Source organism: Elgaria multicarinata, chromosome 2 (assembly GCF_023053635.1).
Source record: "Elgaria multicarinata webbii isolate HBS135686 ecotype San Diego chromosome 2, rElgMul1.1.pri, whole genome shotgun sequence".
NCBI classification, from domain to species: Eukaryota; Metazoa; Chordata; class Lepidosauria; order Squamata; family Anguidae; genus Elgaria; species Elgaria multicarinata.
Genome location: NC_086172.1, coordinates 157,306,934 through 157,333,472, shown reverse-complemented (window position 1 = coordinate 157,333,472; position 26,539 = coordinate 157,306,934). Strand labels below are relative to the sequence as shown.

Below are 26,539 nucleotides of genomic sequence, written 5' to 3'. Positions count from 1 at the left end.
TGCTTCCTTTCATTTTCTTAAAAAGTAAACATGTGATTAATACTAAAGAATTCAGAATTAAATGTAAAAATAATGAAATTACTTTCATGGGAAATATACCTGGTATTATTGTTTCCTCCTTGAAGGTACTAAAAACAAAAGCCATGGAATAATATTGCGGTCAACAGCAACAATTTATAAGAGCTAGAAATTAGACGTTCTTAAACTGAACTTGAAACCTGTGCTGGGATAAAGTGTTATGCCCCACTTGGAGGAGTCCTCCTCAGAGGAAGAGCTAGAGGCCCTAGAAACCCAGGGTACCCCAGACCAGGGACTGCCATCAGACTCAGGAGCCTGAGCCCTCAGGGGAGAGGGTTGCAGGACCATCCCTGTCAAGGGAAAGGGATTCAGCCTCAGAAGCTGAGCAGCCCACTGACCCCTGGGAGTGTCGTCACTTCATATGGCAGGCAAGCAAGGTTCTTGTGCAAAGGTCTCCTCAGGAGTAAGGCTCTGGAAAGAGAGGCTTGATTATGGTAGCTGAGCTCTGGGTGGAGTCCAGTAGGCTTTAGGGTTAAAACCTTCACAGAAAATCCAGCTAGCGGTGGAACAACTTGGCCCATCCTGCCTTTGATCTTGTCTCCTGAACTGTGACTGTGATTGATGCCATGTTTCCTGAACTTCGGACTGCCTAACGACTCTGCTTCTGGACTGCGTAACGTACCTGACTGATTTACTGTATCTGACCTCTTGCTTGTTATCCTGACCACTCCTGCTGCCGCCTATTCCTCTTGTCTGCCTCGCTGCCTGTGTTCTTAACTCTGCCTGGATTTGAACTACCTCTGCTGTCACCTGAACCCCTTCGGCTAATCACCTGTAGGCTTGACTGTTTGCATTTAGTGTGCGCTACAGCCAAAGCAGGACATAAAGCTCAAACTTGCGTAGAGCTCTAGCAGCCTACATCAGCTCCCCAGCCAACACCATTCCAACAGAAAAACTAATTAATGTGTGCATTTCTAGTTATGTGTAACTGTCCGATTTAGTAGCAATAATAGCTGAATTGCTTATCCAATACACTGAAGAAAGGTACACCGAAAGCATCACCAAAATATGCTTACCGTATTTCTTCGATTGTAAGACACCATCGATTGTAAGACGCACACTAATTTCAGTACCACCAACAGAAAAAAATGACCTAAGACACACCCGCGATTCTAAGACACACCCCATTTTTAGAGATGTTTATATGGGGGGAAAAGTGTGTCTTAGAATGGAAGAAATAGGGTATATCTTCAAGGTAATGTACTACATCCATCTGTACTCTAATAATTACAAGATGGATGTTAATTTTCAGGTGGACAAATACCTCCTATCAAGAAACAGGGCAGTTGCCAATTTATCGCATTTGGGTTTTACCAGAACAGTATTTATATTTCCCTACAAAACCAAGAATGGAAAGAAATTATTTTACTTGCAAAATAGGAAAACTGACATTTAACATATATACATTTTGCATTCCTAGACCTAATTTTAATGGGCTGGATCCAGTCTCAGTGAAATGCATTTAGGTGAAATCAATGGGCAAGTTAATCATGACTTAAGTCCATTAATTTCAATGGGAACTAAGTGCAACGTGGACTGGACCCATCCCAGAACAGTTCTCATAAAAATATCTGCAAGTGAAATGTTGTAAAACAGGTACTTTCTAAGAAAATTGTTGTATTAGTCTGAAAAATAAAACTGGCAAAATGTACAGGATGTCTATACAGCTGTGTGATCTGTAATATATCCTTCTGCTGGATCCTTCTGCTGGAAACCTTTGGTAATGGCTGGTAATTGCCCTTATACATGTGTGCTGTAAAAGGATCCCATAAAAACAGAACAAGTCCAAATGTATCATAGTTACAGTTCTCCTTTAGACAATGGCATACTGCTCATATAGAAGGTCTCTAATTTTATAGAAATCTTCACAGAGACAACCTTCCAATCCAATACGTCCAGTTTCAGTCTGTAACAAATCATATTACATCTAATTACTTACTGGCTTTAAAGAGTTTTGCTACAATTAGCACATAAAAATGAGCTCCCTCTCACATACAGATACACAAAACTTACCCTGCGAACAGCCACCAAGTTGTTACATACAAGAACACCTCCCACAAATTCAGCTTGAATTCCTTCTCGCAAGAGAACCTGCTTAAAGTCAGACAGCCTTGGCTCATTCATGAAGACAGACTGATGTCCAAGAACCTTTTGTGATGAAGGTACAAAACAGAAGTTAATTGAAAGATTTGAAAAGTATTAAGAAAATACTCTTACAAACATCAATATACCTTCAAATAATTGTAATACTAAACCTCAGAGAAAATGGGATTAAACCAAAACCATTCCATTAATATTTCTGCTCAGTGCTGGCTTCACACAGCAAAGTCTACTGGTAATCTGTCCTTTATAAGCCTTCCTGCAATGCATGGAACTTCTACGAAGGTCATCAGTGTCACAGAAGAAGTGACTAGTTCTAGTATTTTGTACCCAGAGGCCTTTAGCAGTGTCAGTTAGAAAACATTAGTTTTGCTTCCAGATTTGTAACCTTTTGTAACAAGAATATGGTACAGCAATTTCAAGGTATCTGACAAGATTTCATTACGGGTGGCCAACAGGACTCATAGCAGTCTTAACAAATATTGTTTTAACGGTTTTAATTGTTTTACTGCTTTTAAATTATATATTGTTTTAACTTGGTTCATGGTTTAATTTGTTTTTAGCTGTGTATATTTACTGTTTTATACTGTATGCTTTTATCTGTATGCCGCCCTGAGATCTTAATGATATAGGGCGGGATATAAATGTTTTAAATAAATAAATAATAAATAATTAAGGCAAGGCTTTCTTTCTTTACCAATTTCTATCTGTAAGAAAAAGTTGGCCATCCTTCATTCAAATAGAAAAGTTGCATATATAGTATGTATATGAAACAAACTAATCTTTTACTCCTTTAAGTATTCCAAGTAATTCCTTTGATTTGTCAAGAGATATGTCTATACAGGTCCCCACAAAAAAACCAGATTCCAACACTGAAATACACATCAATGCAAGGCCCCAAACCCAAAGCAATAAAAGCTTATCTGAGTAACAAATTAGGTTTTCCTACTTCATTTGGTGGCAATGGCTCTAAAGTAGGAATGATCTCACTTTCTTCACATATTTCTTTGTCATCTTCTCCAAAGAGACTCTTTATGGCCTTCTGCTGTGCGGCAGCACTAGAATCAGAAGTGGGTGCATCCACTTGCATTTCTGTGTCTTCTCCATCATCTCTCAGCTCCCCTTCTTCCAAAATCACCCCCGTGTCCACTTTTGATACCCGCATGTCTAAGACGCCATCTATCCATGCCAGTTCAGCATCTTTAGCTTTACAAAACTGAAGGGAACTGACCAGAGAGTCTTTTAATCTGACCTAATCCGCAAGGGGGAAGAAAAAAAGTTATTGAAACAAATGAACCAAACAGACAGCATATTTTACACATTCAGTATCATTACTTGCATTAAACCAGGAGGGGAGCCTTTGAGAAGCCACACAATTAGGAAAAGACTTTAAAGGGCAAAGTAAGTTGGCACTTCTATCATTGTGAGGGGCTCAGATGGCTGAGGCAATGACCTTCGGCTACTGACCGTAATAAATAAATAAAAATTACCTAGTTCGCACATAACAACAACCCATGGTTTAAACAACCCATGGGTTGTCGTGCACAAGCAGGAGAGTGTGTGTGCACTGCCTACCACATACCTACCACTTCTGCTTTAAACAACAACCTACAATCAGGTCATTCATAGGTGGTTGGCATGCCATGGTTCGTGGGTTAAATAACCCTAAGTAACCCATCGTTTGTTCTTAGGTTAACTTTGTGTTGTTTAACCCACAAAGAACCCAAAGTGTCTGGGTTTGGACATCATGCCATCAACCTATGAATCTGGGCATTCACAGGTTATTTACAGAAACCAGATGTGACTCCTGCACAGTACTTGGCCCCACAATTCATGGATTAATTAACTCATGATTTGCTACCAAACACTGCTTTTCTGTGTGAACATGCCCAATGACTAGAACAGGCATATTTTCCAGATAAACAGGAAATGAAAGTTTCAGCTACTGAAGCAGAGCATATGACTCCAGCTGGACATCAGGAAAAACTTCCTGACGGTTAGAGCAGTATGTCAATGGAATCAGTTACCTAGGGAGGTTGTGAGCTCTCCCACACTAGAGGCATTCAAGAGGCAGCTGGACAAGCATCTGTCAGGGATGCTTTAAGGTGGATTCCTCCATTGAGCAAGGGGTTGGACTCGGTGGCCTTATAGGCCCCTTCCAACTCTACTATTCTATGATTCTATGACTTCTGCAGTCTGGTACTCACTGAACTATAAAGCAGGCATACTTGGTCAAGTAGAAGGCTATGTAGACATGGATCTAGAATTCGGTTTGTGTGTATGTATTTTTTACAATGGCAGAAGCTTTGGACAGGCTTACAGCTATTTGTCTTACCAAGACTGACAGACTAGGACAAGTAGCCTGGCAGTAATCACATCACCAAACCAGAAGCTATCATTCTAGTTTTATGGATAGTACCTGTAATAAAAGTATCATTATTACCACCAGCACATTCCAATGATTTAAGAGTTGTGTTTCTTGTTATAAACAGACTGCAATATCTTATAAGGTCTTCGCACCTCTTTTTTTTTGCACTGTCAATGAAACCAAAGCCAAGTTACTCAATAATGGAGCCAAGCAGACATCTATGTACCAGCAGCAACAAATTACTTTGTGAATAATAAGAAGATGCCAACAGAAATACCATATAGGGGGCTTAGAACAAGGAAAGACTACTTTGGATGAAAAGCAGACTTAACAAAAGCACTCACAAAGGAAATGTGGCTATATGTATATACACTAATTCCAGCTTCCTTGAATAGAATATAGTAGCCTTGCAGGTGGATGCAAAACCTTTTAGTAGCTCACAAACATGAGCATACAAAGACATTCTTCTGGGGGAGGTGGGACGCAAAGCTGCAGCACAGAACAGTTTGTGGTTAAATTTGTGTGCATAGTGCGCACCACCACAACACACCTGTCCAGTTTCCTTCTCTGTGCACTTTGTTGCTTACCATTAGCTGTGTATATTTATTGTTTTATACTGTATGCTTTTATCTGTACGCCGCCCTGAGATCTTAATGATATAGGGCAGGATACAAATGTTTTAAATAAATTATATTCCATGGCATTTAAAAGCCTACCCAGAGTAACAGAAGATCTTCGAAACTAAACAGCATTAATGCAGAAGAGTGTTACATTCAAGAAGCATCATGAAGTCCAACAAAACTTTATTTGGAGTGAGGGATAAAAACTAACAAACACCTCACCTAGGAACAAGAGAAAAAACCAAAATGCACAATCATAGTAAAGCTATCTTAATATCATATTGGTAACCAGGTCCCAAAATGCCTTATAACTCAACAACACACTTCAAATTGAGCTGAAAAATGCACCGGAACCAAGGACAACAGGTGCAATATAGGTTACATAATCAAACCACCCACCTTTCTTTGTACTAACTTGTGTGTCACAGATTGAAAGAATAATTCCTCCTCCAAGTGGACTGCAACGCACAAGTTTGGAATACAGCTAAAAGTAGGTTTTTATTAGTAGTATAGCTATCAATTCTTTTTTACCCAAGTCTAAAATCTTACCTGGTATATGTGAGTCTCACTGGTTGCATCTACAGTTTCATGTAGTTTGGGCATGTAAACTTTAATGTCCTTTCCACCAAAAGCTCTACAGGACTCGGCAAGATCTTGACTAGCCTCTGGCGGTCCGTGGACAATGATCAATTGCCGTGGCTTCATCTGATTAATGATTTTTTTAATGGAGTCTCCATCTGAGCGCCCTTCGTAATCTATATATGTAACACGAGCTCTAACATTTGATGAAATGAGAAAAATAGTTTAACAATTCATCTATTGAATTTGTTATTGATTAATTTGAACACAAGGAACAGAAACCAAACCCTTAAAGGAAAAGGAAACAACAAACACATTCAACTGAAATTTTACTTTTTGTAGCTGCAAGGTAAGAATACAACTGTTATACATCAACGTGATGAAAGGCAGCTCCTGGAGAATAGCTTAGTAATTATGTACCGTTTATGTAGCTTAATGGTGCCAATCTAACCCTATTTAAGAATTTTAATAGACAACATTTTACCCACCAAAAAGGCAATTCCATTTTCTTAAGTTAAACACATTCTGAGTTGTATCCAATGGTAGTCTAATTTAACTCCCATTCATTTCAATGGGCCTACACGAAGTAGGACTAACATGGGATATAACGACCCAGTTCATACATAACAATTCCTGGTGTTTTTTTCTGGGTTGTTATCATGACATCCGAATCTGGAGCTCTGGGTTGCTATGGGGTTAAACAATTCAGAGTTTAACCCAATAGAAAACCACAGGAGCCATCTAGAAGGACCCAGCTAGGGGAAAGCAATAGGAAGCTAATGTAATCCTAAACTGAAAAGTTTCACAATACTAAATCTCAGGATTATTGCGATCTGATTTATAACCTTAAATCAGGCAATCTCAGTTGGAGAGAATGGACAGATTGTAAAGCCTAACCATCATCACTTGACTGCTAACAGTGCCCTCCAGCTGTAACCAGTCTTAATGCACTCACTTTATTTCCATTGATTCTGTTGCTGAAATGCATTTGGTAGGAACATCCGATAAATCCTGGTCCATAGGCTCCTCTCCATTTGTAAGCCCAGATTCTAATTTGTTCTTTTCTTCTTCGGTTGCCTGAAGTTCTGGAACAAGGAAATCCTCTGGCCTACATAAAGGAAGGTTATTAATACTAAATTAGGGGAATTTCAAGGAAACTTGTAGTTCTGTAGTGAAGGGAGACAATATACATATGCTTCCTTTTATTTGCAGAATCAAGTAATAACAGTAATAACATGAAAGAGCTGCATTGATCCAAATTCAGGAATGTACATATAGGGTTAAAAACACAAAATTCCACTCAAGCAATGGAACCTCCCCTTCCTGTCCCCACACTTCCAATCTGTTCTGGAGCAGATTTGGAGGGACACAGGGCCTCCCGGCGTGATGGAAATTCATTTCACCAGTATTTTTTATTCCACTGTCTGACAGATACAAACCCATTCAGACATAGCATGCTTCTTTTTAGAGAAGCCTCTGCCCGTTTTTGAAACTGAGATATATTGAAAAATATGAATTCTTCATTTTTGCATGAAAGTAGACAATGTTAAGTTCTCTTTTTAGATATAAGATGCACACTAAAGTTAACACACTAAAATTACATATTTTCTTCACTCTCACATACTTGATAATCTCTCCATATTCATCCCATTTAATTCTCTCTTCTGGAGCTGGAAACATAGGGTAAGACTTTTTGGCCTGTTTGAAGAAGCTTCCTTTCCGGTTGCCTTCACCTTTCATCATCAGATCATGTTTAGTTTTATGAAGAGATGGTTGATCTATGTCTTCTTCGTTATCACTCTCATCACTGGAATCAATATCTGCTCTAAAATAGGAGCCCAAAATGAATTGTTTATAAATACACAAAGCAAACAAAAAATACTTCTATCCTGATTTGTCAGGAATCTCTCATCTAGACACTAATCAGATCCACAACCATTGAAGAAGATAAGAAAAGCCCTCCTGAATCAGACAAAAGGCCCGTTGAGTCCAGCATCACGTTTCCCACAGAGGCCAACCCACAAGCAGGGTATGAGGGCTATAGTCTTCCTCCCATAGTTATTCCCCAGATACTGGTGTACACAGGCATACTGCCTCTGATACTGGAGATAGTATGTAGTCATCAGATTTAGTAGCCATTGATAGCCGTATCCTTCATAAATTTGTCTAATCCCCTTCTAAAGGCGTCTAAGTTGACAGCCATCACTACACCTCGGAAAAGCAAATTCTAGAGTTTAACTATGAGGTGAGTGACAAAGTATTTCCTTTTGTCTGCCCTGAATCTCCAACCATTCACCTTTGTTGGATGACCCCAGGTTCTAGTACTGTGAGAGAGGGAGAAAGTAACTTCTCGCTATCTACTTTCACCGCACCATGGATGTATTTTATACAGCTCTATCATAGGCCCTCTTACTCACCCTTTTCCTAAACTACATTGCCTCAGATGTTGTAACTTTTCCTCACAGGAGACTTGCTTCAGTCACCTAATAATTTTGATTCCTCTTTTCTGCATTTGGCTTAAACAATGTTACAGTAACTGAATGTTCACAAACAATTCACACTGTCCATAGTTCTACTTTACTGAGAAAGTTATTGTGGAAAGTAACACCAAAATGGCTACCTACACAGTGCATTAAAATTGCAGATTATTATTATTATTATTATTATTTATTTATATAGCACCATAGTTTCTGAAGTTAATGTAGCTATCAAACCACAAATTGTTATAAGCAGTTCCTACACATCTTAAAAGGCATTTACATCAGTCAGTAACAGTCATCTTATGATACAGTCATAATAACTTCTGGAAGTAATTTTCATTAAAACCGATGGAACAGTTTAGAATGCTTACATTTTAATTTAAAAGGTTTTTTTCTTGGTGTTATAGAAAGGAAGTAATAGTACTGAAGCGATAGTAAAATATCTGCTAAAAAGTCTATTTTGAACAATTCTCAAACACATGCATTATTATGGCCTATATGCAGAGATACTTACTCTTTGGACTGTTCTAACTTTTTAGCTGCCTCTTTTTTTAGTTTTTCTTTTTCCAGGTATTCCTCAAGTTCCTTTCCTTCCAGTTTGACCCTTTTCCTCAGCTAAAAGGAAAGCATTACCAATAAGGAGGCATGTTTGCAGGCATAAGCAATAAGCTCAGGTTTTATGATGATACACACACAGAGACTGTACAAGATCAATGGGTTACCTGTCTTAAACAAGCCTAACCAAAGAAGTAATATCTTCTTACCTCTATGTCTATCACTTTTTCAGAGGGATTATCTATTAGAAATCGTGCTAGTGTTCCAGGAGTGGTTCTATATGTCAAAATGATAGAGTTTTTGGGGTCCTGACACCATTGTATAAAGAGATCTCTTGAAAAGCCACAGTCCAGATCTGGCTGGCTGGCAAGCACAACTTTGGGACTAGGAACTCGAGCCAAATCTGCAAGTCCATGACAGAGAGAGAGATGACGAAACTGAAAAGGATTGTTCCGCTTATCTTCAAAGCATCTCATCAGTTTGTCACTCATCCATTCCACCTGCAAGTGGAAAGAGAGCAAATCGCCAGGTCATCTTTTAAAACAACTTGAAGAAAAATAAATGCTTACTTGTCAGTTGCCTTCTATTAGCATCTGTGCATGCACTGTAAACAATGCATACATTTCACTTGTGAACATAGGCACTGCCTAATACTGTCAGATCATTGGTCCACGTGGGTAAGTTTTTTCTACTTCAAGTAGCTCTCCAAAGTCTTTGTTCAACAAGGGGAAATTTTCACATCTAGACTACTGATGACCTTCCAACCTAGATTTTATGTTGCCCATTATACAGTATTATAAATAGCTGCTCAGCAAAAGTAAATTTCAAGTGCTTAGCAATGCAGTACTATTATTTTCCTGCAGAACCCTACAAGTGGATGTGGATAGACTTGATGTAAGCACGCAGGTAATCGGAGTATTCTACTATCAAAACAAACCTGAGATTTTGAGAACTCCACAACATTGTAGCTGACATTATTTAAAAGGGCTAAAGAGTAGACTCCTAAACCGGCATCTTTTGTCCTCCATATTTGATCAAGCAGCTGGGCAAGTTCCAAAACTCTGCCTGCAGTGTCCACGGCTATTAGGACATTTCCATCACCTCTCAGTGTTTCCAAGACATTTGCTGGAGACAAGAAGACAAGCAGATGCTTAGTACTTAAAGTAACAGTATTTGAATCCTAATTCATGTGCATATAAAAAGGTTTCTTTTCCAGAGGAAAAACCCTATTTATTTATTTTAGTTATTATTTTATTTATTACATTTTTATACCGCCCAATAGCCGAAGCTCTCTGGGCGGTTCACAAGCTTAGCTCAGGGCTTAGGTTTAATCCACATGCAGCAATTTACTGCATCAAAGATAGGTCTCCAAATCAGATTTTAATTAAATAGCTTATAACTGCCTTTCTTTACCATTCAAAAGCAGCTAATAACAGTATAACTTTATAACCTATTACTTTAAAAGAGGATAGTTTTAAATAATCATATTTGTGACGTCACATGCAGAAAAATAGCTAAATACCTCTAAATTAGCTTATTTTTACCCTGAAAACTCTATCTAAAAAGAAATGCATTTACAAGCTTCCTAAAGCCCAGCAAGGAGAACCTCAGCCCTCACCACGTAGCACTCGGGCCACAATGGGGAAGTCCCTAGAATGTCTCCAGATTGGTCTTACCTCCTGTAAAAGAGGACATTTTCAGCAGTTACTTTTAATATGGTGCTCATATGGGAAAATATTTTTTTCAGATAATGACATCTATAAGAGCAATTCTGAAAATCTCTGCCTTAGCACGTAAGAGCAATATATTGACTTGCCAGTTTTTAAATTAATTTTGTGCAAATGCAAAAGGAAACAACTAATAGTTCTCTTTAAAACATGCACAATATATAAATTAAAGTTGTAAATATCTCAAGCTTTTACTGAAAACAACAACAACAACCTACTGAACCAGTGTGGTGAATCCTATCCTGAAAGCAAGAGTATATTTCTAATTTTCTTGTAATATTCATGTGTACCACATGGAAGCTAGGATTTAAAAGTCTGTTAAGAACAGAGATTTCCCCCCATTATTCGTACTTTAGCTGCTATGGCAAAATACATACTTAGCAGTTGCTCATCTCTTTGCTTCCGTCTTGGCTGTATATAAGTGGCATTAAAGGAATCAGTGATGAGCAAAGAAGGCCTACTCAACATTTCCAGGGAACATCCATTCAAATGGCTGAAAAAGATGAATTTCAGTGTTCTAGTTAAACAAAGGTGACAACAATACTAAAATATATTATAGCAGAATACTATTTTCCTATTCTCCAGAAAGGCAGCTTTTATAACAAATAAATTTGTATTAGAACATGATCAAATTTACACAACCCCTCCTCATGCATATATTTTTTTACATCAGTTATACAACATCAATGTACATGGCATGTAATGGCATTATATGGGCAGAAACACTCAAATCCCTGCCATAAAGGAGTCAGGGATTCTGCCTGTATAATACAATTTTAAACAGACAATGTGTGAGATCAAAAGTGAGAAAAAAGAAGGGATCAATTTAGGCAAATGCAATTACCAAAAAAAGTCACAAGACAACATTCTTTGTCATGTTCACATACTAAAAACAATCTTTCAACATGGCAGATGTGTTATTTACCACATCCTGTGTTGAAACTGAAAACTCAAGTTATCTGAGACACTACAAATATCTGGGCTCATCAAGCGAATTGAAGTGTCAGGATAGACGTGTGATGAGGAAACACCAAAGCATGCCAGGAAAAGTAGAATTGGGGGTACAGCCAAGTGTTTAAAGTTCTTTGCTTAAAAATGAAGAAATGATGAACCAGTTCGCAAATGTTTTGAAGTCTGCAAACACTTCTCTATTGTTAACTTCTTGCTTCTTTTACTTGCTTTTCAGGCTAATTTGATTAGTCTATGGTCCAGTTTGTTTGTTTTTAAAATGTGCCTATTCATTATTATTTTTTCTATTTCATGGTGACCTAGTAAATTATATGTTTGTCATTTTCTCTCAGAAATAAATCTGTTCCATCTGTTGTATTCTTGTCAGCATTTCCAAGTCCAAAAATAACATTGCAATAAAATTCCAGACAAGTAAATTTTGAACACTGCATCATTCTATAAATAAAACCCAATCTCCAATCTACCACGCTCCACACAAATAAGACCATCTCCTACAGGCAAATTTGGGTAACTACTTCTGTAATTAGAATACAGATAATAGTTCTAAATGTACTGACATTTCAAGAAGAACTGAAATTTAAAAGAGACTGCTCTTCTTCCCACAATAAGTTTGTTTTAAAGTCTTCTCAGGATAAACATTATGGCAAGGGGTGAGACCAACTTACTCTGAAAACATCGGCCAGAGAAGGCATAGCTACAGGAAGATTGTTTTACTCTTGCCTGGCAGAAAGAACACCTACAAAAACTAAAACTATTTCCCCCTCATTCCTCCCAATTCTTTTTCATTTTGTGTTGGGTCTTTCAGACTGTAAGCTTAAGGGCAGGGACTATCTTATTAATCTTTATAAGCTGCTCTAGCAACCCATTTTGAAGAATAGAGTAAACATGCTGTAAATAAACAAATAAATTTAGGAAACTAGTTTTTGGTTGTTTAGGACTTATCTTAAGACAGTTAAATAATGGCAAATCAAGAAGGGTGAATTGTAACCTTGGCTGCAGTTTAGAACAGGAGTCAGCACAATTCAGGCTCGTCAGATATACTTTTCCCCTAAAACTCCAAGTTTTACCAACCAGAATAAGGTGCAGGACATGCACTTAGAATTAAAATGCAGGCTCAGGCTGTGCCTGTGCAGAGAAATTTGTTTTCAGTAACAGAACTGAACTCACAGTTCCTGACCAGAAAAATCCACTACTGGTTATGACAAGCTTTCTTCATTTGAGAGCTTTTTTTCAGGTGGAAGAAAATCATTTTGCTGCTACTGTTAAACAATTAGGAGTCACAAACCTAGGCTGATCTACTGCCTACCTTGTGTTCACCCCTGGTCTAGAAAACCTTGGTGCTTCCACCACCCGTACTGCATTTCAAAATGCTTTTTTAACTTCAAGTCTTATCATTCAAGGAGGGGCATTTATTTCTCTAGCCACCCTTGCCCTCAATTTTTTTTTACCTGTGCTCATGCAAATCCTTGCCATATACAGAGACTCACTACATTCTTGCTATTAATTTAGGCTTGTAAATAACCATTTTAGAATATGTGACACATAAAACAAATCTAACATAGCCAGACAGGGAGCGTTTATAAAACTGATCATTTTGTTCTTCTTTCAGGCCATTGAAACTCCTCTTGTGACTAACACAGGCATGTGCAGATATGCAGGGTAACAGCTTCTGTAGCCTTATTTGCAACGCTGTATTAAATACTGTACAAGGCTGAGTGTCTTTAGAAATCAGAAACATTAAGCAATGATAGTTGCATTACCAGGAAAATAGCAGCATTATATACATACATCTCCCTCTTGTGGTTGAAGTCAACTGCATAAACAATTTCTTCTTCTCCATCTTTCACTATCTTCCATATTGTACCTCCTATCATATGGCCTGCTGGTAATGGTGTGATGGACAAGCCATGTCCTTTCCCTAAGAGAATAAGAACAGTATTTCAGAAACAGAACATAAAGTTTTCTGAAGTCCACCTTAATTTCAAGGCAGTTAAAATAAGCAATTAGCACTGGAATTATTGCTAAAGGCACAGCACATTAAAACTGCATTTTACAAGCAACTACAGTTTTTGCTGTGGACCTACCGAAATCTATAGAACTGCTCTAAATCAACTCAGAGTAAATTGTTTATGAACTAAAGGATCAGTTCCTTTTTGGTCCTTTGAAGAACATTGTAGCTTTCAGAACTGGTACCAGAGTTTGCTTTTTTTCCTGCTTCCTTCCCATCCTCTTTTTCTGTTGTGTCATTTAGACTGTAAGTCTATAGAGCTTGTTTTACTATTAATCTGTAAACTGTTCTCCAGGCCTTTTTGACTGAAGATCAAGATAAAAATACTATAAATAAGTAAACTTTATTGTAGTGACTTTGGGCATCCATCAAAACCAAATGTCAGTATAATGCTAACCTTGCTAAGACATGTATGTTTTTTCACTCCTCTTTTTGGGGAAAGAAGGGTTGGTTGTTAATATTTCTTTAATGGTAAATAAGGTCTTGGGAACCTGCTAGATACAGAATCCCTATGAAATGTCTGAATTAAGCAAACACCTCCTTCTTGGTGAGGGAGTAATGGCAGGCATACCAACTGACCCCAAGACACAAAGTTCATGAACAGTGACCTTTCTCTACATTAGTATGCCAATAGCTACTTACACAGCAAACATAGAATCATAGAATAGCAGAGCTGGAAGGGGCCTACAAGGCCATCGAGTCCAACCCCCTGCTCAATGCAGGAATACACCCTAAAGCATCCCTGACAGATGACATATTCAACACCTATATGTTTTTAGGAATTTAAACAACACCTATATGTTTTTAGGAATTTAAACAAAAGAAGCTTATTTGTGCAACAAAAAAGCGCATCTAGAACAGAAAATATTCATCACTTGCAAAAGCATTCAGAAATTTGATTCTAGCATATTTAGGGGCTAACCCACACTCAGTAATTGATGTGGGTTATTTGTTGAACCATGGGTTAGTGGCTTGTTAACCATGCAGTATGGATTGTTAACCACCCTGAACAACCCAATAACAAACCATGGATTCTTATTTATTTTATTTTATTTTATTTATTACATTTTTATACCGCCCAATAGCCGAAGCTCTCTGGGCGGTTCACAAAAATTAAAACCATAATAAAACAACCATCAATTCTTAAGGGGGCTTGATTGAGAAAATAAGTCACAGTGCATGGTTAACAAGCCACCCTGGCTGCATTCAGACAACACACTAATCCATGGTTCAATGAACAACCCAATGTTCAAAACAACCCACCCTAAATTACTGTGTGTGTGTTAGTGGATTGTGTGAACAGCTCCTGATTATTCTAATGGCTTTCATGCTGCAGTAAATAGAACATTAACTAGACTGCAGCTATATTACTGATCATAGAAATGTCCAGTGAGCTCTCTACGATCACTGACATCACATATATGTATAGATTAGTTATGATGTATAGAAGTCTCATGAAGTCTCATGCATATAAAGGAAGCAGATAATAAGAGTTTCAACAGCCCTGATAGTTCCCAAAATGAGGATGGGGAATGTAGGCTCAACTCAGACATCAGACCAAACCACAGTTAAGGACATTTTACTATGGTCTAGGCCAGCCTTCCCATCTGGTGCCTTCCAGATGTTCTGAACTACAACTCCCAACATCATGGTGGTTGGGGCTAATGGAAGTTGAGGTCCAAAACATCTGGAGGGCAGCAGGTTGAGGAAGGGTGGTTTAAGTAAAGTCTGAACTGATAAACTACAGTGATCTGCTGTTTCCTCCCTCTTGTGTGGTTTCTCCCTGTTGATTTGTGCTTTTGATTGTCCTGCTGATCTCTGCAGGTATGGGAAGGCTTAAATTGAAATAAATGAGATGATTTAAGCAGAATACTCCATTTTAGCAGAAGCACCATTCCCTTTTAATTAAAACTGTCTCGACTTCAATAGTTTAATATCTACAGTACTGAACAACCATTTCCCATGTTTTGAATTGTGGTTTTTTTTAAAAAAGACAGAAATATCTAGGTTTGAGCAAAACAAACAGCAAACCCCAGACAACAAAATGACAAAAGGTAAAATTAAAATGATAATTTTCACCTTTCAAATTGACTATCTGAGAAAATTTTAGTTGTTGTATTTTATCAAAAGCTGCATCCACATCATCCAGGGTAAACAAAGTGAAGTCCTCTGTATTGTGCCGTGACTAACCAATCAAACAAACAAACAAACAAATGGGGGGGAAAGTAAAATATTGTTAGGGATTTTGATCAGGCAGAGCTTAAAATCATATAAAAAAAGCAAGTTTCAACTGAACTGTACCTGGTAGAGATCATACATGAACATCTGACCCATTTTGTACACCGGAATGGTTGCATAGATAGCACAATTCAATCCCATCTTTCCTACCGCATATGGGAGGGCACCCAAATGCAAGGGATCAGGATGTGAAAGAAGTACTGCATCAACCTGGTGAACATGTCTATATAAAGAAAAACATCAACAGGGGGGGAAATGCAAACTCTTTCACTATTTGAAAATTACTCCATTTCAGTGACTGTATGAATCACATCACTTAAGAACTGCACCTATCCATGATTTTAATCTAAATTATGACTAGGATCCCGAGTTCCCTTCCATGAATAGGAGCAGTCCCATGAGCAGTAGATAAGCATTGTAATGTAAGTATTACAAATTAATCTGAAGAGGTTGTAGCTAAACTGCACATAGATAACAATTGATATCTCCTTTATATCAAGACATATAAAAATGCAATGATTACAAAACTGTATTAGAATTATTTGCAAAGGAACAGCACTTTAATTAAAGCCAGATTCTACTCACTTCCGTAGGGAATCAATGATGTCCATAGAAAAATTCTCATCCCAGCCACAATCCAACAGAAACCGAAACTCATCTACCTGAAGTAAATAACAGAGAGCAGATTCTTCCTGCACCCCAGAGAGGGTGGTTAGCTTGATAATTGATGTCATTTTTTTCTTCCAAAAAGTGTTCAGTAAAAGTAACTACTGTAAGATAATAAAATGTATTGTAAAAACCCATCGGTGATTTTTTTTTATGCTAAAGTCTATCTATACTATATTATCTAGATTCCATAGATCTCTCTCTCTCTCTCTCTCTCTCTCTCTCTCTCTCTCTCTCTCACACACACACACACACACACACCAGTCCCCAAAAGTCCATCACAAGCAAGCTTGAAAGAGATCTGAGTGGGCCTATGAAGACAGAAGGAGTGTTGATTCTGATTGGCTTGGATCAACATGAACAGGGGGGCAAGTTTAGCCTACACTTTCTTCCCTGTAAAATTCATATATGGCCATTCACTATTCTGAAGAAAGTAACACACTTTATTCAGGGACATGCCCCTCACCTGAAACTTCACATTGCATTTGGTAAACGTCCGGCACTTATTGACATGCAATGGACTAAGCCATATGTAACATTCAATGGCTTAGTGTTGTGAAGGAGCCTTGGATTCATCAGTTCCTCCCTCCCCATTCCTCCGGGGCTACCACAAGAAAATTGAATGCTTGCATGGCTGTTTTGAAATAATCACAGTTTGTTATGTCCAAATCTGGACAAACTCTGGTTAGTCTAACTGTGGCTTAAGGAAACAAGTCAATTTCAAACAGTGGTTTATGAAGATCACTTGTTTCCCTAAAGATTAATCATAGCTTTGGGTTCTGATGTAATGATAAGCTACAGTTATTTAAAAATGGAAATGAAAGCTTCCAATCTCCTCCTCCTGGATTTACTGGAGGAGAGGAGGAGAGGAATGCACTAGTTCTAGTCTCATTCAGGTAATTAATATTACCTGAACGAAACTAGAACTAGTGCATTCCTCCTACAGTTTAGTGTTACATCTAAACCAGGCTACTGTGCCTCTGAATAACGTAACTGTCTCCAGGGGTACTTGAAATATGTACTCTCTCCCACCATGCACATACACTATTATTATTTTGCTAACAAGAATTCCTTTTAATTTTAACATTTATAGTTACTAATTTCTGCCAAATATATACAATTCAGTCTGTTGCACTTTAAATATTAGAAAATAAAATGCCATTTCGGGCACAGTCCTATGGGATCTGCCCTGAGTAATTGTACACCTCTGAACTCAAAGGCTTAGGAGTATCAAATACAGAGTGGGAGGCGCATCACACTCTCTTGCTCTGCATTTAACCTAGATGGGCATTGTTAAGCTAGACGGGCGTTTGAACCTGTCTAGCATAAACTTCAGGAAACGGGAAAGGAGGCTGGAGCAGCCGTAGCATATGTCCTACAGCTGCTGCCCCAGTCTCCCCACTGCCCGCCTCCAGGAACACTCCCTTTTCCCCCATTCCAAGTGCAGAGAAGGAGCTCCTGCACTTCTTTCCACACCAGCTACAAGGAAAAGGGGAAGGGGAGTGCAGGTTATAAGATTGCTCTTTAGGGGTCATAAGATTGCTCCCTGCATGCATATAGAGTCCATTGCTAACATTTCAAAGCAGCCTCTATATTCAACAAAAATCAAGAATGCTTTCATTCAAAGCAGTGCAGAAGAAGTCAGTCTATGAAAAGCTAATGCTAAGAAGGGAGGCAACACTGCAGCAAGAGGACTCCTTCATCCAGACATACATGTTCCAAATTGATTAAATAAAGTTGTAGAAAACTAAATTTACAACCGAGGCCGAAATATTTCACTCACTGATGAGGGTCTGTAGGTTTGACTAAGAACCTGACACACTATGCTCCCTAAGACTTTCATTATAGATGCTCCCATACAGCACCATGTACATTGATGGTGCTATATAAATAAATAAATAATAATAATAATAATAGCTGCTCCCTCACCCTGGTCATGAAAACAAGACAGCTCTCCCAGATACATCTATGAATCACAATATTACTAAAATTTAATCATACATGTGATGGAAAAATTAACTTATTTTCTACTCCACCCTAGGCCTCCATTCTTGGACTTGTCATTGTGCAGATTTTTCTGGTATGGTGATGCCACCATGTGATTATTTTTTTAAAAAATGATAGCCAGTCATTCAAGCATTCTCACCCATCACATACGCAGATTATGTTTGAGTCCTGGCTCGAACAGATTTCATACACTACCAACAGCACTCCTGCCATGTTTGTGACATAGTATAGTATTCATTTTATTTTTTAAATTTTATTATGTTTATAAGCGATTTTTTTTTCTGGCAAGGAACTCAAGGTGATTTACATGGTTCTCCTCCCCTCCACTTTATTCTCACAACAACCCTGTGAAATAGGTTATGCCTGAGAGACAGTGGCAGGCCCTAAGTCACCTGGTGAAATTCATGGCCTGAGTGGGGACTAGAACTCAGATCTCCTCAGTCCCAGTCCAACACCACATTGGAGTAACTAACGTTAAAAAATACCACCACAACCCAGGTTGTTTTCATCTGAATCCTCAAGGGGTTAAAATACAAAAAATAAAATCCATTATATATACAGGCAAGTTTAAACTGTATCAAATAGTTGAGGTGCACCCCATATTTTGAAGTTTTATAATTTCTTACCTCAAGCTATTAACACGTATTAGAATGGATTTCTTACATATTTAGGGGCAAGCTAGACACGACAGCAGCAGACCTATACATTAAGAAATGGGTTGTCACTAAACCTCAATAAGATTGGTGCATGTGTGCAGCAATTTAGGGTGAGCAGGCAGCACTGAACACTTCCTCTCTGGTGTCTCTTGGGGAGTGGGGGGGCTCCAAGACCTGAAATAGCTACAGCTAGCATGAAAAAAGCAATTGAAAAAGCTGTTTTAGAGAGGAGACATATAATTACAGTCACAGCAAAAGTTCAGTACACCTCCCACCAGCTTGAATCACTGTCAACCTATCAAATACCTGTGTTGCATAAGTCTGGACTATTAAATACTCAAACTACCATAGTTTACAAAGATGACTCCTTAACGGACAACTCTATATGTTATATCGCAGCAAAGGTATTTGCTGCTACACATACCCAGAGTCCGACTTCGCTCTTGCACTTATACCTGATTAGTAAAAAAACAGGCATTTGTCATCTGTCCAAGTTAAACGTCTAGATGTACACATTCTGTACTCGTCTACACTTATAGCCCTAGCCTAAGCGGGTTTCCTCTGATGTAAGGCCCACTGAGTTCAACGGGGTTTACTTCCTAGTAAACGTGTTTAGGATCCTATGCTATCCAGAGGGCTGAGATGTGCCCTGCGAAAGATCGGGCTGCCCCACCACAATACACGTGGGAAGCAGTCCCGAGTTCTCTTTGCCTGGGGTTAAGAAAAGAAACCCCTTCCCTTCACGACCTACCCGGCAGTTGTGTCTCCAAATACTCCAGCACAAGAAGGGCGGGAACTGGCAAGTCATGTTTCTTTAGGATGTATGTGAAACACAGTTGGGAGATGAGGGGTGGTGGTGTCACTTTGCTTCCCCCCCCTCGTACGTTCATGTATACCCTTACCTGTACAGAAGCCCCTCGTTAATTCCCGTCCCCTAAACCTATGGGGGACCTGAATGGGGAAGGGGGGAAGGGAAAGGCACACGAGCCTTCTCAGCCACACTCAGCTCCTCCTACAGCCGCCGCCATTTTGGTTCGAGGTGGGAGAAAACCGGCAAACGCGCTGAGAACGAAAAGGAGGAGCCGCGAACAGGGACGCAGACTGTACTATCTGCCCAATTTAGACGGGGAACGCAGTCTGAGGTACGGAAGCATCTGAATTAAGTTACCCGCCTGAATTAGCTTTACGATCATGTTTCGAGGCGAGTCTCAACACACTCTTAAGCCCGTATTGAGTGAACGGCTTTATGAGCGGCAGAAGAAACTCGCCCCCCCCCCCGTTCGCCTCACTGAATGGTTTCTCCCGGCTTCGAGGAGGTTCGTCGACAGCCTTTTGTGTCCTTGAATAGGCCTCGTCTGGCTGAAAGCAGGATTAGGCCTTCGGGAACGCTAACGGTAAGTGGTTTTTTTTTTTGTGGGGGGGGGGTAGGTGTAAGTGGGTTGGAAACTGAACTGGGGGGTAGGAATTTTTTTGTGAGGTCAGTTTTCCAATATTGGCTACGTTATGTACACCGGGGCTGTTGATTCGGATTAACTGTCGCCCTTGATTTTGTACTTACCGTCCTTATGGCTGCAAACATACTTTCCTGGAGGTAGGTTGCACTAAATTCAGCGGTCCTTACTTCTGAATAGACATGACTAGGATTGCACTGTAAAGCAGAGTAGACCTACACGTAGCTCAGTCTTCAGAAGTAAGATGTACAATGTTTGAATGGGGCGTATTTTCGGGTAAGTGTATGGGGCTGCAACTTTTTTCATGCGGTCTCAGTTTACCTGTAGCTCCTCTCTTACGTGTCGTTTTTTTTCTGGGCAATCTCTGCCATCTCCTTTTATCTCTGCCTAGTGTAGCTATCAAGGTGGCAACGGAGTTATGTATGCTTATCAATAGGTTTAGGTGGCAATCCTATGCATGTTTAGACAGGAATATATATGTGCGTGTGTATGTGTATACACCCACACCCACACACACAGAGTATTCCTTAGCCATTTATACTGGCAGGTGAATGCTGGGCGTTGTAGGGTTTTTCCTGTAAAAACATGCATAGGATTGCACCTCTAGCCATAATGGCCTAATGGAACCTATAGGTTTAGAGACAGAATGTCATTGTATATGAGCGAGCAATAGCAGGAGAGGACTGTTGTCTTTGTGCTCTGCTTGTGGTCCTTCCATAGCCACCTGGCTGGCCACTGCAGCAGTGCTAGACTAGATGGATCTTTGGTCTAAATTAGAAATTCTCTAATGTTTTTATATCAAATCAGATTTTCCATGTAACCCATAAATCGGTCACACACACAAATTTACTTTTGTACTGCTGGTGGGATAACATCTTGTTACCACACTGTAATCACCTTGATTGTGAATCAAAAGAAATGGTGAGTCATAGGGGAAACTAATCTATATAAAGTGATCTCTCTCTCCCTCCTCTTTTGCACCCTTAGTCACATTAATTGGTTGTTTGGTTTTTCCTTTTAATCACACAGAATATCTGGACTTTATGCTACACCATCTGGTAAGTAAATTGCATATGAGTCAGATGTGAAGTGTTTTTTGCAGGGCTTGTAGTTTTGGGTTTTATTGTTTCAAATTAGTACGTGTGATTTCCAGTTTTTCATCAAAATTTGTTAACTCTGTGCCAGCTCCAGGTTCCTTGGTGCTGCCCATCAATACCCTGCTGTTTATATAAGAGTGACAGACTAACAACAGAGTGATTTCAAAATATATTTAGAGCTAAATATTTTGACTTCCACCCTCATGAGTATCTGTAATATATTTTGAAATTGCACTGTTGTTAGTCTATCTATCTTTCTTATATATTTTAACTTGATACTGTCTGCATCCATGGTGGATCCAGAGCCTCCTTGCTGCTTTGTTCCTCTCTCTCTCTCTCTTTTCTCTTCAACTCTCTCCCCACACACATACTACTCTGGATAATCAAATGTAGCCCCTGAATCAGTGCACCCCTATGTAAATAATATTTCCTGTTCATTCAACGAACTGATAACCCGGATTTTGCTAGAATATTCTTGTGCTTTTTTCAGTTAATATGGTTGTACTCAAGAATATTTGCCCATGCTTTCTTAAAATACCATCATGAGGGTTCTTTCATAACTACCTATGGTATGCTGCTCATTTATTGATTGATATAAGTAGTGATTCCAGTAATCACCATCTGTTGATTTTTACTGTTTTTTGTTAATTATAAATACATAGGTACATAATATAATTGCTTCAGGCTTACATTATGGTGGTTGCTTCACGTGTGATGATCATGTGTAAGTTATATATTTAAAAAATTCCCCCACACAGTGATGCCTTTTGTAAACGAATTTTGTTGCATGTGAAATGGCTTGAATAGCTTTATCCTAAGCAAGTTTCCTCAGAAGTGAATCCCACTTATTCAATGGGAGATGTTTCTTAATGAGCTTGCTTGGGATTATTGTTGGGAAAAGGTGCAGAAAAGGGCAACCAAAATGATCAAGTGATCATTTTGAGCAATTTACCTATGAGGACAGATTAAAGCATTTGGGCTTTTTAGTTTAGGAAAAAACAAAGAGAGGACACAATAATGGCGTACTGCATGATATAGAGAAATATTTTACTCCATGGTCATCCAGTAAAATGTATTGGCAGTAGGCAATCCAAGCAGACAGAAGAAAATAATTATAAATGTTTCTGCATAATGAAAAATCTGATGTGATTTAAATGTTTTGAGCATGCATAAGGTGTTCTATCAACTGCAATCTCTTATTTGCCCTCTTTCCTATTAGTAACTATGGTGAATATTATCCAACTTGCACGAGAACACTGGGCCTTAGCATTGGTTCCCTTAGGATTTGTGGTGGGATGTTACTTTGACAGAAGGAATGACGAGAAACTCTCACACTTCAGAAACAAGAGCAAGTTATTTCAAAGGTTAGTTATGCAGGATAGAATTCTACCAAGCAATATAATAGTAACACTACTTTCAAAGCTATGAACCTGTTTCTTGCTGAAGAATCAAATATATTTGAGGAAAGTTTGTTGAAAAATATAAGTATATTTCCGCTGTTGTATACAACAATGATTCATGCTAATAATCTCCCAGTTGGAAGTAACACAACTGTTAATATGTTATACATATGTGGCTGCTCTTGAAGATGGGTTGGAAGTTTCAACTAGTACAGAACATGGCCCGATTCATCTTTATTATGCCAGTTCTAAAAGTTTTACTAGCAACCTCTTGCATCTGAGCCCTGTTTAAGGTGCTGTCAGTTAAATTTCAAACTCCTGAACTGCTTTGGACCCAAATACTTAAAGGACTGCCTACATAAAACTGCCTATGTGTTAGGATCAACTGCCCGAGGTCCTTTTCCAGGACTTTTTAACAAGGCAGAGGGCGCTTCTAGCAGTGGTGCCTCGGTTCTGGAATGTCCTCCCCAAAGAGGTTGACCTGGTGCCAATGCTGCTATTATTTAGCCACCAGGCAAAAACATTGGGTTGTATTCCATCCGCAGAATGGGCACTACTAGAGGAACCATTCTCCACTGCTTCAAATCTGTTCGAGGGGTGTTGGAACAGATTTGGTGGCTGAGGAAGAAGAAGAAGAAGTCTCTCCATGTAACCATAAGCTCACTCATGTGACATTGGATATATCCCCTTTTTATTTACCCAGGCGTTTAAACTTATTTTAATCCAGCCTTCCCAACCTGGTTCCACCAAATGTGTTGACATACAACTCCCAGAATTCTGGGAGTTATAAGCCAAGACATCTGACTGGGGGATTTTGGGAGTTGTAGTCTAGCACATCTGGAGGGTACCAGTTCAGGGAAGGCTGTTTCAATTAAGGAGCTTTTAGTCTGTCTTAAGATTTTAACTGCTTTTTATCTTCTGTTTATGCACATTGTGTTCTTATTACGTTCTTTTACTCACCCTGAAATCTACGTAATATGAAGGGCAGTATATAAATGTTTGAAATACAGTAAATGAATAGGGTTTATAATAAGTGAATAGGGTTTATATCTATGAAAAGCAAACTTGGATTTGGGTCTTGAGTAAATGCCAGCGTTATACTTCTTGCAAATAATAGTTGCTCTTGCTAAAAGCTGCTAATGTTTCTCTACCATGCCCAAGTTTATTGTGGATGTGTCTTGATGAAGCAAAAGTCAAGCTTTCTCATTATAGCTGGTTGAGGTTCAGTTAGTAAGGATCTGGCCTTAAAAGACTTTCAGCCTGATGCTATGCATGGTTAGTCAGAAGAAAGGCCCACAAAAGCTCTTCCTTTCCAAATCTATTGCAAAATGGTTTTTAAACGTTCACTGAGGTCATCTGAAGGTCTGATCCTGGTGGTTCCACATAGATCCATCCTCCGATTGGAGTCCACCAGGGGAAGAGCCTTCGGCATGGTGGCTCCCCTCCTATGGAATTCCCTGCCTCTGGAGGTCAGGCAGGCTCCAGCTTTGTACTCCTTTCGGTGCCGCCTGAAAACATCTTTATTCCAGAAAGCCTTTCCTTAATATCCAGCTTTGAGTCACTGTATTTGCTTTTTAAAAATTTGTTTTAAGTGTTTTATTCTGTTTTTGTTTTATCTTGTACACCATTCCGAAATTTTCAATGAGGAGCAGTATATAAATATTCTAAATAAATAAATAATAACTAACTAACTCTGTTATCCCTCATTTTATTTTCACAGGGAATTGAGACCTGGTGAAGAAGTCACATGGAAATAATGTGTGAAGTTAGAAATGTGTCCATACAATTAAACTTGCTTAGATAAGAAGTCTGTGATTGTGTCCTCAAGTGTAACAAGATTTTTTTGTTGCTCCCTTTGTTCCAAATATTTGGTTTCTGAAGAAGTATATGGATATATTCTGACTGAAGTTACAGTGGAATCCAATGCAGTGGAATCCTGAAAGGCTGCCTCTGCCCCATGAAACTGCTCTAGCACTTCAATCAGCTGCAGAGGTTTTGCTCTTAGGCCTGTCTCTGTTAGCTGTATGATTTTGGCAGGTACAAGATAACAGTGGCATTTTTTATTCTAGAACTTCCTCCCAAGGGATATCTGGGAAGATCCTTCTCTTCCTGCCTTTAAATAAAAACAGCTCGCCTAAATAGGCATTTGGAGTTTTAAAAACATGTTTTCCCTTATTTTTCTGATACTGCCCTTTAGTGTCAGTTTTTAGTGATTATAGTATTGTTTCATTAATTTGTTTTAACGGTTTTGGATTGTGATTAGTTGTACTGCTTTGGAAACATGCTAATAGAAAATCAGCCTAGAAATGACAAATATTTACTCAGAAGTTAGTCTCACTATGTTCAGTGGGTCTTATACACTGGTGTGTATAGCAGATGTGGCCTCAAGTCACATGTTTCAATGAAGAAGAAAGATTTTAAGCACATTGTAACATTAAATCAAGGCAACATGTTTTTTTTTAAAAAAAATATATTGTTTTATTTATCCCACCCCCCTTTACAATGCATTCCATAGTTAACAAAAACAAGAACAACTAATGCTCACATTTTGAACAAATTATATGTTCGTACACAACTGTGGAGTGGTCGGGGCTGGCATTGAGTGACCAGATCCCACCCCTCACTTCGCCCTCCCTCCTCTCTCAATCCTCCTGGTGCTATCTCAGCAGCCTCTGTGAGTTGTGCTGGCTGTAGCAGAGTTTGTGGTTTTGTCCACTCTTGCCTGGGAACTCTGTAGCCAGCTGAAATAGTCTTCTCAACCCTGCAAGATAGTCCACTGAGCCCGACAGACAACACACTAACCAGTGGTTGTGCAGGCAGTCAACTCTGCAGAGCATTGGTTATCTCAGTTGACTATTTTGGGGAAATAGTCAACCGTGGGGTGTTTTTTTGCCTGACAACACAATAACCAAACACTGACCACTCAACTGACTTTTGACTTCTTAAACCACCATTGGTTATTGTGTAGTCTGAACCTAGCCATTGCCTGATCTTGACTGCATCCTTATCTCTTGGCCTCACTTCCCGCACCTCTAGATAGCCTGTGGCACAGGATTGTTGTAGGGAAAAATAGTATCATGATTTCCCTTTTCCAGTTACCTTTTTTTAAAACCCAACCTGCTGTATAAATGATAAACAGCAATGTATGATTTCAAAGCCTTCCTTTGAACTTTAATCCTTGTTATATTTGAAGTATATTTTCACAAGTGGTGTGCAGATGATCATGTGCAGTGCTTTCTCTTTCCCCATCTACCAGTGGTGGTGTTTGCAAGTAGCCACAGTTTTCTCAAGTAAAACTTCTTGATTGCACTTAGTAGAATGCCCCACCCCCCATGGAGAAAAAGTAATGAATATAGAAAGGAACTAATATAATCACTCTAAGCAGGAAGAGTTAGAGGCTTCGTTCCACTGCAGTGCTATAAACTAATCATGTTCTCTTACATCTCCCAAAAGATTTTCCCCTCATTTTTATTTTCTGGCAAAGGGCTTTATTTAAGGAGAAATTCAACAGATGGAGAAATAGTGCTGAGACTGTATCTT

The 26,539-nt window shown here is 38.9% G+C and overlaps 2 protein-coding genes across 4 annotated transcripts in view; one reads left to right on the top strand and one right to left on the bottom strand.

Moving 5' to 3' along the window:
- The window catches only part of NDUFB1 (NADH:ubiquinone oxidoreductase subunit B1), an 84,754-nt gene extending 59,919 nt beyond the window's left edge, over nucleotides 1–24,835 (top strand). The window contains exons 1-4 of one of the 3 annotated variants that reach the window (XM_063117975.1): nucleotides 20,364–20,445; nucleotides 21,532–21,560; nucleotides 22,819–22,963; nucleotides 24,720–24,835. In XM_063117975.1, coding sequence (XP_062974045.1) covers nucleotides 22,824–22,963; nucleotides 24,720–24,756 — 177 coding nt within the window. In that variant the 5' untranslated portion in view covers nucleotides 20,364–20,445; nucleotides 21,532–21,560; nucleotides 22,819–22,823 and the 3' untranslated portion in view covers nucleotides 24,757–24,835. Of the gene's footprint in view, nucleotides 1–20,363; nucleotides 20,446–21,531; nucleotides 21,561–22,818; nucleotides 22,964–24,719 lie in introns of those variants that run through there. The other 2 variants (XM_063117977.1, XM_063117976.1) reach the window with 2 other exon arrangements.
- CPSF2 (cleavage and polyadenylation specific factor 2) lies at nucleotides 1,372–20,103 on the bottom strand. The gene is made up of 15 exons (XM_063117974.1): nucleotides 19,954–20,103; nucleotides 16,308–16,492; nucleotides 15,786–15,945; nucleotides 15,564–15,669; nucleotides 13,265–13,394; nucleotides 10,885–11,000; nucleotides 9,718–9,905; nucleotides 8,990–9,280; nucleotides 8,740–8,840; nucleotides 7,370–7,570; nucleotides 6,701–6,853; nucleotides 5,716–5,941; nucleotides 3,128–3,430; nucleotides 2,092–2,226; nucleotides 1,372–1,984 (listed from the first exon to the last, which is right to left on the bottom strand). Exons 2-15 carry the CDS (start codon nucleotides 16,454–16,456, stop codon nucleotides 1,892–1,894), a joined length of 2,352 nt encoding a protein of 783 aa, XP_062974044.1. The 5' UTR covers nucleotides 16,457–16,492; nucleotides 19,954–20,103; the 3' UTR covers nucleotides 1,372–1,891.
- Nucleotides 24,836–26,539: the final 1,704 nt, after the last annotated feature.